The 14,414-nt window shown below is 41.8% G+C and overlaps 1 protein-coding gene across 1 annotated transcript; it reads right to left on the minus strand.

Annotated features, from left to right (window-relative positions):
- Positions 1–9,231: 9,231 nt before the first annotated feature.
- On the minus strand, positions 9,232–10,884 carry LOC121138656 (heat shock transcription factor, X-linked member 3-like). The gene is made up of 2 exons (XM_040741307.1): positions 10,344–10,884; positions 9,232–9,892 (listed from the first exon to the last, which is right to left on the minus strand). The coding sequence occupies exons 1-2, from the start codon at positions 10,803–10,805 to the stop codon at positions 9,293–9,295; spliced, it is 1,062 nt and encodes a 353-aa protein (XP_040597241.1). The 5' UTR covers positions 10,806–10,884; the 3' UTR covers positions 9,232–9,292.
- Between the last annotated feature and the right edge of the window lie 3,530 nt (positions 10,885–14,414).

The following is a 14,414-nucleotide window of genomic DNA, read 5'->3' on the forward strand; positions in this document are numbered from 1 at the left end:
CCTTCCCTCGGGGAGGGAGGCCTGAGATGGAGCCTGGTCCCCAGTCAGTGAACCAGAAGAGGCTCCTGCCGACCCAGGGCCCCCAGCTGCCTCTAGGCTGTCCTCAGAGGGCAAGAGCCTCCCCCTCAGAGGACCCCTGTCTCCTGAAAGGCTCCCTCTCTTTCCCCTGAAGGGCTCACCTCCACCCTGACGGGGCTGCGAGGCCACCTCCCTTCCAGGAACCTCACAAAATGGCGCCAGGCCCCCTCAGTACCCGGATGTGGGAGGCTGGGAGAGCGCGTGCGGGTGCGCGGGGGGGGAGGGGGTACCCTTTCCTGCAAGTCCGCTCTGAGACATCCTTGATTCTCAAAGGAACCTCGCAAACAGGCTCAGAAGGCCCCGTGTGCCCACCTGGGAAGGCTGATGATGGCTCTGTGTGCAAGTCAGCACAGAGGAAGTGTCCTTAGAAGTCCATGACACTCCTAAAATGACCCTAGTCCCCTGCCTCCCTCCCTGATACCTGGGTATGGAAGTGTGTGGAGTGCTCCTTTTCACAAGTCAGCACTGAGGTCTCCTTTACACAAAAGGAGCCCCACCTAAGTCCTCTCATCCCCCCACCAACCCTGATACCTGGGTAAGGAAGTGTGGGGAGGGGCTGAATATCCAAGACAGTGCTTGTCAAAAGGTCCTCTACATCATCTTAATAGATTGCAACTGACTCAATGAGGAGATAGTCTGGCATGTGCTGAATGCCATGGGGCTGTATGCTGAGAGGTATCATTTCATATACGGGGAGCCCAGGAGACTCATCCCTGAGCATTTTGTGCAAGAAGGGTATCAGGAGTACAGGCAGGTGACATCATTATGAACCAGAGATCACTGCTTGGAAATTTATTGTTCACTGTAGAAAACTTTAACATTATTAATATCCAAATGAAAGTTTATATTTATGCAAAGAAAGTTAAGCTTGGGGAGAAATAGAATTTTAGGGAGATAACAGAGTTTAAACAATAGCCCCTAGATTTTTTTAATCTTCTGTCCCACATCAGGTGTCTCTTCTGATATGAGACAGAAACTCTGAATTTTTCTTCAAAAAGCATGGTTGGATTACAGGAGGAGAGAGACACACTCCAACTCCAAAGCCAAGTTTGATTTTTAATTGAGTCAGAACTACAACTTTTCCGGGAAGTAAAGAGATATAGATGTTTAGGTAGTGATTTTTTTAACCCTGAGAGAATATTAGTACAGAGGTCAGATTTGTCTTAGCTTGGTGATTTTTGGGATAGGTTTATCATTTTATCAATTCATCATTCCAAGGAGTGAATTTTACCTGCCAGTGTATCATCATTATTATTATCTCTGAAACGAATCCTTTTGGCTAATCTCTCATTACCACTTTGTAAAGTCTGTATCATTTCAACAAAATTTCCCATTCTCGGCACTGATATGAAAGCATTTTTAAGGATATGTTATGAATTGCCAGACTAATGGCAAGAATTGCTAAAAATTTATGTGTCCTGGGTAGGTCAAATATCTCTTCTATAATCCCATCCCTAGTAGAAACAAAAAGTTTTTAAATTCCCGAATGTTGAAATGATCCACCATTTTATTTATTAACTTATTAAACCATGTAAGATGTAGTTATCAAATGATTTACCTACCTTAAAATCCTCAGGAAATTTTCTAGGTGTAATAATCTCGACTGAGTAGCAGGTAGAACCCGGTCTCGTGTGCCTGCTGAGATTTCTGGATGTAATGTTTGGCAGGCAGGCATAGCAGGTGTGGAACCAGACTCGGGACCGGAGATGGCCACTGCTGGACTGGGCATGTCTGCAATGCTGTACCTCAGCTCTGACTTGTGTTCCCAAAGATAACTGACCTGTAAGTTCTTAAATAAGACTTAAACAAAACGGCACCAAACAGAGTTTTGTAAGGAGTTGCCTCAAGGTCTCCTTAGGCTGGGTGTTCAAAAACCTAGTCTAAGACTGAAAACCATAGCTTCAGAGAGCACAAGGTGTGGTCGCTGTCAACTGTGGGTAATCACGGCTGGAATGCCTTGGTCTCATGAGCTCTGGAGCAGAGCTCAGGAACCCAGAGCTGCTGGTGAGAATCATCTGGCTGTGGGGTGATATCACCTGTGTCCATGGAAGAGCATGCAGCTGCTTTGCAGCTGGCCTCTGGCCTCCTTAAGCCCTGGTGCTTAATCAGAGCAGAACATCCCCATGATCAGAATGCAGAGCAGGCCATTGGCTTAGGGATTGGCTAGCAGCAGGCGCTGCTCTAAAGGGCTGGGATGGTCGGTGGCTGTTGACTGTGGAACCTGCATGGACTCTGGGAGGATTGTGGTTAGAGGCACAGGACACAGCTGCAGAATGCCATGGGAACCTGCCAGTGTCTGCCTCCCGGACCTGATCGGGCCTCTTTACCAGGGAATGTTGGGTGTGTGCCTGGGGAGAGGTGAAATGTGCCTAGGTATAGTGCTGGGGTGCAGTGCCAGGCCAGGGTGAGCTCCTAGCTACTTTCCAACAGTGCTACTTTCCTCCCCACCTGGAGTGGCTTTTCCTGCACAGCTGGTGGCCATTGGGTTAGTCCCAAATGTTCTCTCTGGTCTGGCTAGTGGCACCAGTTCTGATTAATGGGCAGTGGATGGTTGTGTCTGCCTCACATTGGGAACCATTTGATGTGTGTGCCACAAAGACATTTATTTATGAAATGATAATGTAGGGAAAACATTTTCAGATGGCTCAGACCCAGGGAGATGGGGATTGACCACATGTCACTTACACCATCTGACCCAAGAGAGTATGAGAGCAAGGAGCCTGCGACTTTGTCCACCAGCTTTCAAGATGTCACAAGCGAAGCCAGGAAGCCACGCCATAAACCCCACGGCTATAGGCAGAATGAGTTCCCACAATATCCTAGACCTCTATCTATCCCAGTGTAGAACTTGTGATTCAGAGTTTGAGTGGAATTCTGCTCACTCAGAGCCTGAATAGCAAGCAGCTAACCTTCTCTTCTTGCTCAAGGCAGCCATCCTTCTGCTCCGCCCCCACTGAAGAGCCCTACCTATAAATGGCAGTAGCCATATCAGAAAAACTGTAAGATGTCCTCTTGGACAAAAAGAACAAGTACAAGAAGCATGAGGAGGTGGTGACCCAGGGAAGAGCATATAAATATCAATTCCCTGAGGTAATTAATTTAGAGACTCAAGAAAAGTGCAATTCATTCTTTGGGAGTTGTCTGTAATGAAACTCCCTGGTGTCTAAGATCACCCCCTTGGGCATTGTGATTTACTTACTACCAAGACAGATAATAGCTGTTCTAAAGATTTCCTTTGGATTGGTGGCTATGGCAGGGAGTAAGCAGAGTGTAGAGGTACATCTCAGTGAGAGAACACTTGGATAGCATTTGCAATGCTGGTGGCTGTATCTCGAGCACTTTAAAACAACAACAACAACAACACACACACACACAGGAAAGAAATTTGCAGAGTATGTGTCCATCCTGGAGATGTAATGCTTTCAATTGTCTTTGTAGTTCAATAAATATACATATTGTATGTATGTGTCATATTTTCATTATTGAAACCCTAGTTGATGCACATTTACTTTGTTTCTATTTCCTAGCTGTTGTGTATAGGCCAACAATGACCGTGATTTAGCAAGTATCTCTGGAATAGGATATTTAATCTTTTGGGCAAATGCCAAGGAGTTGTATAACTTTGCCCTATGATAATTTTATTTTTAGCTGTTTGAGAAGTTTTCCTATTGATTTCCAAAGTGGCTGCCCCACCTCACTATCTCACAAACAGAGCCTTTCATCTTTCCTCACCTGCATCTGCTGTTGGTTGTTTTGTTGATCTTAGTCATTCTGACTGCATGATATGGAAATTAGTTCAATCATCATCAATCCTAGAAGATACAAAGAGTGAGAACCAAGAAAACTATCGTTGTGTAGCTTACTCTTGGGATACGATAGCTTGGACTACAGCTCACACCTTTAATCTCAGTGCTAGAGGGGTATAAAAGACAGGAGCAAGTATTCAGTAGGAGGCAGTTGTTCTCCAGCCACACTGAGGAGAGGCAGCATTTTGAGTCTAGATGAAGAGCTCGCACGTGGATCAGCCCTTTCAGCCTGAGCTAGAGGTAAAATAGTGGCCAGCTGCTTTGCTTCTCTGATCTTCAGATTGAAGTTTGAACCCCAATGCCAGTCTCTGGGTCTTTGCTATTTCCTGTTACTTTGGACTCTTAAAATCCATTAATGAAATAAATAAAAAGAAAAGTACTGTAAGGCTGTAGCCACCATGTCCCAACATTATAAAATGAAAACTAAAGAAATAAACCAAAACGTAAAATAAGCTTGAAACTAACGATAAGATTAGAAATGTAATTTTCCCTTGTATTATAGGTTGGGTGGCTTTGAATGCCCTCCTGCCATTAAGTCAGCAGTTTCTGCTCTGGATTGAATGGGAAGGAATATTAGACCATAATCACTGTCTCTTTCAAAATTCTGGTCTGTTTTTATTTTTTCTTTGCATATTTTCTAATCATTTTATTTATTGACCCTCTTTTCCTGTTGGGTGTTTAAGACAGTGAGTAGTCAATAACTCATCATTTTTTTATTGTTAAGGTCAGTTGATGTTGTTTAGGTACTCTTAGGGACATAGAAGGAAACACTGGACTCCTTTAGTTTCCTTGTATGGCATCTGTTGGAATGGGTTACAGTCTTACTGACCTTGTAGTTTCCTTTGGAAGCCTCAGGAATATTTTTCTTTGTGTTGACCCTCCCTTTATAGAATGTATACTGGTTAGAGCCTAACCTCTGTGTTTCCTTGGCCTCTCTGATCAAGAAAACATGTGACTCGTCGGAGGTATACCACCCTATAAGAAGAGTTTTGTTATTCCCTGGTCCCATGAGACCTAGGTGACCTAGGGGAAGGGACAAAATATTGGTTGTCCTTTTATCGCATATCTCATTGCCTTTAGCCTCCAATGTGCATTAAATACTCAGAAAGGCATTTATACCTGTGATAAAAATGAATTATTGTTTACATTTTAGTTAAAGTTATACCAATTAAGCAGGCATGGTGGTACATGCCTTTAATCTCAACTCTGTGAGTTTGAGGCCATACTGGTCTACAAAGTGAGTTCCAGGACATCCAGGGCTGTTACACAGGTTTTCTCAGGTATATCAGTATAAAACGGTATATCAGTTAGATTAAGCTTGACAGAGACATTTTTATTAAAAATAAACATTCACTTCATGATTCAGTTTCCTGATTAGCAGATTGAAACACACAATAGAAAATATAGGTAGTTATCTTGAGGAAACATAAAATGTTTGTTTTTCATTGAAATTTTGTAAACTCATAATTTTTTGTTTTAATTTTCATATACTTTCTGGTGACATATTTAAATTTTGTTTTATGTTAATCTTCCTGTTTTTATATTGAAACATCTTTATCATAGAACAGAAATATCTATTTAAAATAGTCTGTCATCTATAAACATTTTAAACAGTTAAAAATGAAATACATAATGTATTTGATGACTTAAATATACACAGAAAATGTGTATTTGTCTTAGATATCTAATTTATTAATAAAGGCAAATCAGGATCAATATCCTAAATTTAGATTTTCTAGTTAATTTGTTAAAGATTTAAGTCTTACTGTAACAAGCACTTTGAAATTTCTTTTTATTGAAAACATTAATTCTCATTTGTGTGCATGAGGAAGGCAATGAAGGATAAAACTTCTATCGTTCTTGGTTTTATTTTGTGTCTATTCCCTTCCTTTGTTTAAACTGAATCAGCAGGTGAGCATATTAGTTACCAAAAGACAGCTGAAAGCACAGCAACAAGTTACTGTCTTAATCTTTAGGTTCTAAGAAGAGGTAGTCCTTGAGCACCATGCCATAGAGGGTGATTTTGTGAGCCATCATTTCTTTGGAGTGAGTTCATTTCCCAAAGCAATAGGACATCTTTAAACCTTTTGTAGCAGCATAGTTGACACAAAACCAACCAGGTAATAACTTTAATAAGATGTTTGGAAATATGTATTTAAACATTTTAGTTATATTATGAAGTTGAAGTAATTATTTAGGCCAATGTAGCTATGTGATTTATGTGACCATTTACTTGCAAGGCCAATTTTCTATATTGTAAACAATCTGTAAACAAATCAGGGCTTATAGAGAGTTGGCTCAACACTTAAGAGCATGTAATGCTTTTTGAGGGGGACCTGAGAACAATTCCTAGAACCCATGTCAGACAGCTCACTGTTGTCTGTCTGTAAAATCAGCTCCGTGGAATCCAGCATCCTCTTGTTGTGTCCAATGGCAATTCCACTCACATAGTTTGGTTCACATAGATACATAAACACACAGACACACAAACACACACACAAACACAAACACACATACACTTAAAAACAAAATTTCAAGAAACTAATATACATAAATAGAATATATGTACATATGTATGCATATATGTAAAAGTTTTATAGATTCCATTTTGATCAATCATCAGTTTAAAGTTATGTTCATCTGATTATTTTTCTTTTACAGCATTAACAGATCGTTATTCCTCCTGGAAGAGATGGAACTCATAACTGAGTATTCTGATGTAGACTTGAAGATGTCTCCTGTGTTTTAGCGACCTCGAGATACAACACTTCTCAGTGCTCTGGCCTAGGGCCTGAGGATTTAAAGGAAGACCTTAACTGATGTTTTAATGAGATTCTAGGGCTTTAACATGTCCATCTCCTCCAGGAGACACCTTCAAGTCTACCTCAGAAATCTCAGCTAGGAGGTCCAACTCTTCCAGCAGTTCATCTCCACATTATAACAGAATTCAAAGCAAGGTTTACTCAAACTTTCTAAGTCCCATCCTTGCACTCCCTAGGTTTTGTCCACTAGATTAGTATTCACAACCCTACCTTGGGTTCCTACCTCACCCCTACAGCTCCAACCCCAGTCTGGCACTCCATGTGTCCGCCTACCTAGCTCAGGATTCACAGCTGTGCCTCCAATTCATGCCTCAGAGCCCAGTTCTATTCTTTCCTCGGCCATTCCAATTCTACTTTAGTACCCTTAGCCCCACCACTCACATCCTAGCTTTGCTATTCCTATCTCCTGGCCTAGCAATGGCGACAGTCAGTGCCCCAACCCAGCTTCTTATGTTACCACTCAGAGCTCCACCTGTACTTTAACTCAACACACCTTCCAGGGCTAGTACTCCTGTTGTACCTGAACTTTTGGGAGCACTCATTGGCCTGCCTAGCTCCTTCCATAGCCCCACCTCATAGCTCATTACATCAGGCTCACATGTCTCATCTGCATCTCTTCCAGGCCTTTCTCCAAGGCCTCATTACTTTCAGCCCAACTATTGCATGTCCTCACCCTGACCAGTTGAACCCTCTGATTCTTTTTCTCAGTTCTCTCCCCTTCCTGGCCCCGATCACCCCAGTGTCTGAGGAATTCAACAGTGTCTCCTGGTGGCCAATGCAGCTGGTTTATATTCAGTATGTCTTAAAATGGATCAAACTGTGACTTGTGATTGTGTTCTTTAGTGAATACCTACCAGAAATGTACCATCAGCCATCACAATGCCCATAGAGACAGCAATGATATGAGAAAAGGTATAGGAGGACATTCTGTGGATCGCCTCCAAGGAGACTGAGGCCTTGCCCTGGCAAGAGTGCAGACTTGACTGAGCAGCGACAGGTGCTCCTTGAGGGTGTGCAGAACATGGTGCTGACAACTTAGGAGAACATACGATGATGCTCAATTAGCTGTCATTTCTCTTTTGGCGTGTGCTGGAGGATATGTGCTGAATCTTCCTGAAACAGCGCTCCATCTAAACTCAACAGAGATGCTGGACCAAGGTTCATATACTCAGACTTGAATACTTACTGTTCTACTCTGGGTCTCTGTTGCTGTTTGTAGTCTGAGAGTCACTATAAGGAAAGAGTCTGTTTACAGAATTGAAATTTGTTTGCCCAATTGTGTACAAATGGCAATGACTGTGACAGGTGACATAGACACTGAGTGACTGCAGTGGTTTCCAGTACTCAATCCCTTGGGAGGGATGGTGTGATCACTGTGGGTTCTGGAGCAGGGTTATAATGGTGCTGAGATGGCAGCTAAGTAATGCCCCCCCCAACTCAACAATTCACCATCAAAGTGCAGAATCTAAAGCCAAAGCAACACTGAGTCACCATTGTCATGCTGAGCATGGCCCAATATGGACTGTTCCCTGAACCACCCAGAATGCTATGCACTCATGAAGGACATGGCAGTGTGGGCATTCCTCCTGCTGAGAGTCCGTGGCCTTGCTGAAACAGGCTCAAGTCCCTTGGCATTTAGGGGAAAGGAGAGCTGCCCGAAAATTACTCCTGTGCTAAAGCTTATTTATCCTTAACAGCTACTTTGTCTGATTGCACAGATACATAGTCGTTAGTGTCTGGGGTCTTGTATGTGCTTTCCTGGGTTTGTGTTTCTGTGGAAACCCAGACAGTGCATGAACAGTATCCAGGGGACCAGGGGGCAAAACTGGGACCAGGTACTGACTCGACACCAATGCCCATGCAAATCTGTAATGAGGAGGAGAATTGATGGAGAAACCCAACAATGTCGGGTCCTGCCATAGTGGAAGAGCTCTCTGGACAGTTTCTTCAGGCAAGGAAGGGTGTGTCTCCCTGAGCCATTTCTTATCTTAAATGTCCTAATTCTATCTCTGATTACTTCAGATTGTTTAACGAAATGTTGGGTGGTAGACAATTTGTAGCAACTTTTTGCAGGTTCTTTTGCAAAATTTCTAATGTCTGTCTTCTTCATGTGATGTACAGTCAAACCCCCCCCCACGAAGTGCTGATCAATGGCCTGTATCTCAGTTGCCAGAGAATAGCAGTGCTCATCTCTTTAAGATGTGCTTATACTTGCTTAATGGATACTTGGTAGAGACCTTCAGTTCATGCTCATATACTTCCTGTCAACACCTGCTGGGGGATAGAATCTTCTCCTTCAAGATACCTGAGTAGTGTGAGGTGACACCAGTAGCCGGTAGGCAAGTGTCAATGGAAGGAACAGATTTTCACAGCCTTGCTCTCTACCCTACCTTTGCTGAGGGTTCTCATGAAAGCACAAAGCAAATCCAAAGTTGGGGGAGCCAAGCATACAGAATGGTACAGATAAGACACAGACTCCATTCTAATTTAGATTATTTATTTGCCATCATTGGATTTATCTATATTGATGGCAAAATTCGACTTAACCTTAAAATATTTTTTACTAGTTTTCATTGCCCTATGATTTCATAAGGGAGGATTATTCGTTATGGTCTCACAGATTACACACTTATAATCTGAGGAACCTTCCTGCTCTTCTTCATTAGGGGATTCATTTGTTTGCCTTTGTGAGAAAGCAGACAATAGGGCAGAACAACTATCATTGTACAGACACATCATAGAATGCAAAATGCGGTGCCCTGATGAGCTGACACTGGGTACTTCTTCAGTGTCTTGGACTCCAGGAGCAGTTGGAGGCATATATATAGTATTGTGAGAGGTGTCTTCCACAGGTGGGTTTCTTGACTCCCCAGATGGCTGATATTGTAGGTGACATCCAGGAATAGCTTTCATTGCCCATATAGAAGAGAATACAAAATCATTATTTTCTTTAGGTGGCTTATCACTGGAGGTCTTCTTCTTGGACTCTTCCTCATGTTTATGATAGAATCGGGGAGAATATCTGGTAGGTAAGATCTTCTTTTTTTTTGAAGTTGGCCCTTGGGAAGATTTAAGTGGAACAGGTACACAGGTAGCTTGGTTGGCAAGACTGCCTATGTCTTCTTTTCCCCAGATATACTGAAACAGTCCAGGCTTATCTCTTTGGAAGTTGAAGTTGCGGTACATCTGAAACAAAATGAGTATTTTAGCTATCTTGAGACGAAACATGCATTGATCCCCACAGCCCTTCCCACACCAGTCACAGTATCTTAGTTCATGATGAAAAAATAATTTGAGTTAGCAAGGATGCCTATGTCTTGTGGCACGATCTCATTAAAGATAAATAGTATGTAAGGTTGTAATACACACACACGTACATACACAAACATACATGTGTGCATGCACGCATGCACCATTATCTAGCCTCTCATAGCAGTTCTTGTCTTAAGACTTTCAGGTGGGCTCTATGTAATTAAAGAACAAAGTCACTGCATTCGATGTCTACATTTTGACCCTTTAAGTGAATAACATCTCTTCCTAAAATAGTTATACTTGAAAGTAAAGAGCTGACATGGGTTGGAGAGATAATTTGTATGATTCTGTTATTAAAAGTAGGATAAAATACTTAGCACATTACCATTATTTTCTTGTTCTCTCCAGAGGAAGCTACAGAGGTCTCACTGCTTATCTTCCTGAAGCCATACAAGTTGAGCTGGCGAATGAAACTCTTTAAGCTGTCTGTTTCAAAAATCTTCTTTGCCCCCTTAAGCTGAAGGACCTCTCTCTGGAAAAGGTCTACCTCAATCATAATGGTGTCTCCTTCCTCAGTCCAATTCACCGACTTGAATGTCTCGTTCTGCACAATGGCCCAGAGCTTCCTGGGGAAAGGTAGACTGAGAAGGTTGGTGTTATCTTCCTCACTGGCTGTAGGTTGGGTTTGGTCTTGTATCACATCTTGATCATCTTTTCCCACCAAACCCTCTCTTGAATGGGCTTCTGAATCAGATGAAGAATTAGGGATGTCCTTGCTTTCAGGTTCTTCATCAACAGTTGGGTTTCCATTGGATTCACAATCTTCCTCTACACTCCAAGTAGCCATGACACTAAACAAGCATCAGGAATGTTCTGAGCAGCAGACCACAAGTCCCTGTCCTAGCAAGTCAAAGAGTCTTTGGTTCAGTAGGAACACCCAATAAATAGTGACCATGGAGTTCTAGATTCTCAGAAGACATTTATTGATGTCATCATTCTCTTTGTTTGTCATATGATGTCACTAAGACAGCTCACAGTCAGTCTGGAGAGGAGTGCCAGGCCAAGTATATGTGATGAGTTGATAGATAGGTGGGAAGGTCCCAATTCTTCTGTTTCCTATGCCAAGATGTGCTGCAAATTCTCAGAAAAAGTGTCCTGTTTGATGATACATATCTTGTCATGGGTCCCGTATGAGTTGAGAAGCACAGGCACATTTGCTTCTCTCAATCCTCAAAATGGGGGATGTTTGCTGCCGCTATCGATGTTTAGTTCAAGGACCAGCCCTTAGTACAGTAACCTTAGGTATTTACATGAGTCCTCTAGATATATAGATTGCTAGATAATAGAAGCTCTTAGGCATAGTGCTCTAACCTTGCTTTTACATTTTACTTGTCTCCCACCCCACCCTATCTCAGTCTTGCATTGGTTTCTTCCAACTGTTCCTATGGTTGATTGTGTATCTTCATATAGATCCTAATAAGGATTGCATATCGCTATACTCGGATCAACTTGTCCCCTAAGTAATATTGTATGCTCAAGTCGGATGAGATGGACACACTCCTACGGTTACTGGTTGGTAGGATTATTCTAAGCACTGTTGTTTGACTAAATAGCCACATCCTCAATGGTACTTTGAATTTACATGTACACCTTTACTTGCCACCAAATCGCTTTGGTCTGTTGGTCTGAAAAATGCCAGTCACTTCTGTTTCTTTCCTGTAAAAGCCATTCTCAATGGCCCATGACAGTAACTTTTATTTTCATGAAACTGCATCATTTCCTCATTGTCTTTATTTCCTTCAGCCCCCCTATATATCCCCTTTGTTCCCTCTTAAATTTGTGGCCACTTTTTCTTTGATTGTTATTATTATTATGCATATGTTGTTACATATCTGTGCATAAATATACAAATAATACCATATGATTCCATTTAGTGTTACTTGCATGTACGTTTTAGGGCTGATTGACTTGTTATTTACTGCATAACACATTGAGGGCTCATCCCTGGGGAATGGTATCTTTTCCACACTTAGTTACCTGTAGTTCTTTATCTATGGGTAGGGTTCTAGTAAAATTTCCCCCTTCCATGTTAGCATGTATGTTGGTATTGTCCTTATTCAGGTCTTTGTGACCTGGTTTTCATGAAATCTATCTTAAGGAAAACTTCTATCTCCTTAGCTAGACACACCTAAAATAAGAAAAATTATTTATACTTGTGTACATTGAAATATCATCTAAACACTTGTGGTAGATGATTAGCTATGGTAAATTAGCCATGGTAGAAGGTGAATTTCTTCTTTAATTATATATGTATATGTATGTATAACTTATATGTGAATATATATTTAACTATAAATAATTATGTAACGAATATATTTACATATAAGTATGTATTTATATATAGAATTATGTATATACACATTTAAATGCAATATTCTGAGTCCATTTAATGTTTCTCATATGTATTTCTGTTTAGGGCTGACCACTGGGGATTAGAGAACCAATCAGGGATCTTGTCCCTGGAGAAGAGTCAATCTTCCTCTCTCTGCAGCCATTCATAGCCTGTAGCTCTTCGTTTTGTTTTGTTTGGTTTGGTTTTTGAGACAGGGTTTCTCTGTATAAAACTCTTGGCTGTCCAGGAACTCACTCTGTAGACCAGTATGGCCTTGAACTCACAGAGATCGTCCTGCCTCTACCTCTCGATTGCTGGGATTAATGATGTTTGCTGTGTCACCCCCTAGTTGACTTTAGCTCTTGTGAGATTTCCCTGTGTTGTCATTGTGCTAATCTTATTTAGACGTACTATTGAGATTTCACAGGTGTAGAGTCCACATCATATACAGAAAATGCTATCTCATAGTAGATATCCTGGTCCTCTGGCTCTTACAATCTTTTTATCCCTTCTTCTATAATGTTATCTGAGACTTAGTTGTTGAGAGGCCAAAAATTAAAATTAATAAAACTTTGAAGACTCAGGCTGGTGCACCTATGCATAGAAAACGGGACCTTCAAAGGATAAAGAGAATTTCACCCCCTAACTGGAAGTACATGACTAGGAGCTTGAGCCCAGCTCTCAGAGAAAGGGAGTTAGCTGCCACCATATGTGTCAACATTTCTTTGCCCTAGAGAAAACCAGATAACCACTAATTTCTGGTTGTAAAAAACCCCCAGGGGATAATTGGCAAGTTCATTACCCCATACCCCCACCCTATCTTGCTCAAATGTGTCTTGCTTAAAATATATAGTTATTGTTTACTTTCTACTTTGTAACGACCTTGAGTAACATGGAAATTTGTTATCTTGTGTCTTTCAGCCTTGTGATCTTGGCCTATAAAAACCTTCCTCAGTTGTTGGTAAGGACCTCTGTCAGCTCCTTGTGGTGGTCTGTTTGGGGTTTCAAGAACCTGGCATAACATTGTAGGGTTGTGTTTAGATGTGTTTATTAGGGTTGGCACTCGACAGTAAGTTGCTTTCCAAATTTTGATCAGTTGTGAATTTCTGTAATGGTCTGTGTTGAAGGGAGCTTAGAGGAATGTAAGTACGCAGGGGAAGTGAAGGAAGGCTCACTGAGATAGTGGTTTTGTTGTTCCCAGTAGACTCTGAGAAACCACTGGAATGCACAGGGGCATATATCTAGGGCAGGTCCAATGGGGGGATGGGGAGGAGCCACGGAGCCAATACAATACCCAAGCTAGCATCTGTTTAAAAGAATTCCACCCTAAAGCAATAAGGCTATCCCTTTCCCATTCTTCATGACAATATCTGCTGTATTTCCATGTTGTTCAGTTCTTTGTTCATGCCAAAGAATAAACTCAGTAATGCCATACACAATTGCCAGACACCCCCTCCAGTTTTACATGACTGTCTTTTCTTTGCATTTTTTTACATTAATATATTTATTGTGCATATACAGGTTTAAATGTGGGCCACAGAACCCATGTCAGAGGATATCCTAGTAAAGTCTGTTATCTTCTATCATGCGGCCTCTGGGGATTTCACTCAGGTCATCAGGTTTGACAGCAAGGGCCTTTACCCAATGCATCATCTTGGTGGTCATGCATTTTTGAATTTTCCTTCTGCCCTAACGGCCACATTTTGCACCCTTCCTTCCAGTCTTATTTATAAGATTTTTTTCCTAGATTGCTCAGATCAGGTGCTAGTACTCCAAGACCTGCCAATATGGCTGCTTTTGTCTTCATGCCACGCTGCTTGTGTACAGGAGGAAGAGACATTCCAGTGTTCTTGAAGACATGGTGTGCTACTTCCGCTCCATTTGGTAGTTTGTGGTCCCAGGATATAAACTGAGGAAGCAGCATTACCCCTTAGCCTCAATGTTCCACCTCCATTCCTGTCTGTCAAGGCCAGGCCTGCTTTCAAGAATGCTGATGATGAACCATTGCTGCCTCCATGTTTCCAGGCCTTAGCTATCAGCAACTTTCTTTGAATCATACCCCGA

This window comes from Mesocricetus auratus, unplaced genomic scaffold (assembly GCF_017639785.1).
Source record: "Mesocricetus auratus isolate SY011 unplaced genomic scaffold, BCM_Maur_2.0 contig_7664_pilon_obj, whole genome shotgun sequence".
Lineage (NCBI taxonomy): Eukaryota > Metazoa > Chordata > Mammalia > Rodentia > Cricetidae > Mesocricetus > Mesocricetus auratus.

What these genes read in the sequence shown, in the direction of transcription:
- LOC121138656 (XM_040741307.1), bottom strand. Translation starts at nt 10,805, where the DNA reads ATGGCTACTTGGAGTGTAGAGGAAGATTGTGAATCCAATGGAAACCCA. An exon ending in GAGAGAACAAGAAAATAATG is followed by an intron (nt 9,893 to 10,343) that starts GTAATGTGCTAA and finishes ATTTTGTTTCAG; the next exon opens with ATGTACCGCAACTTCAACTT.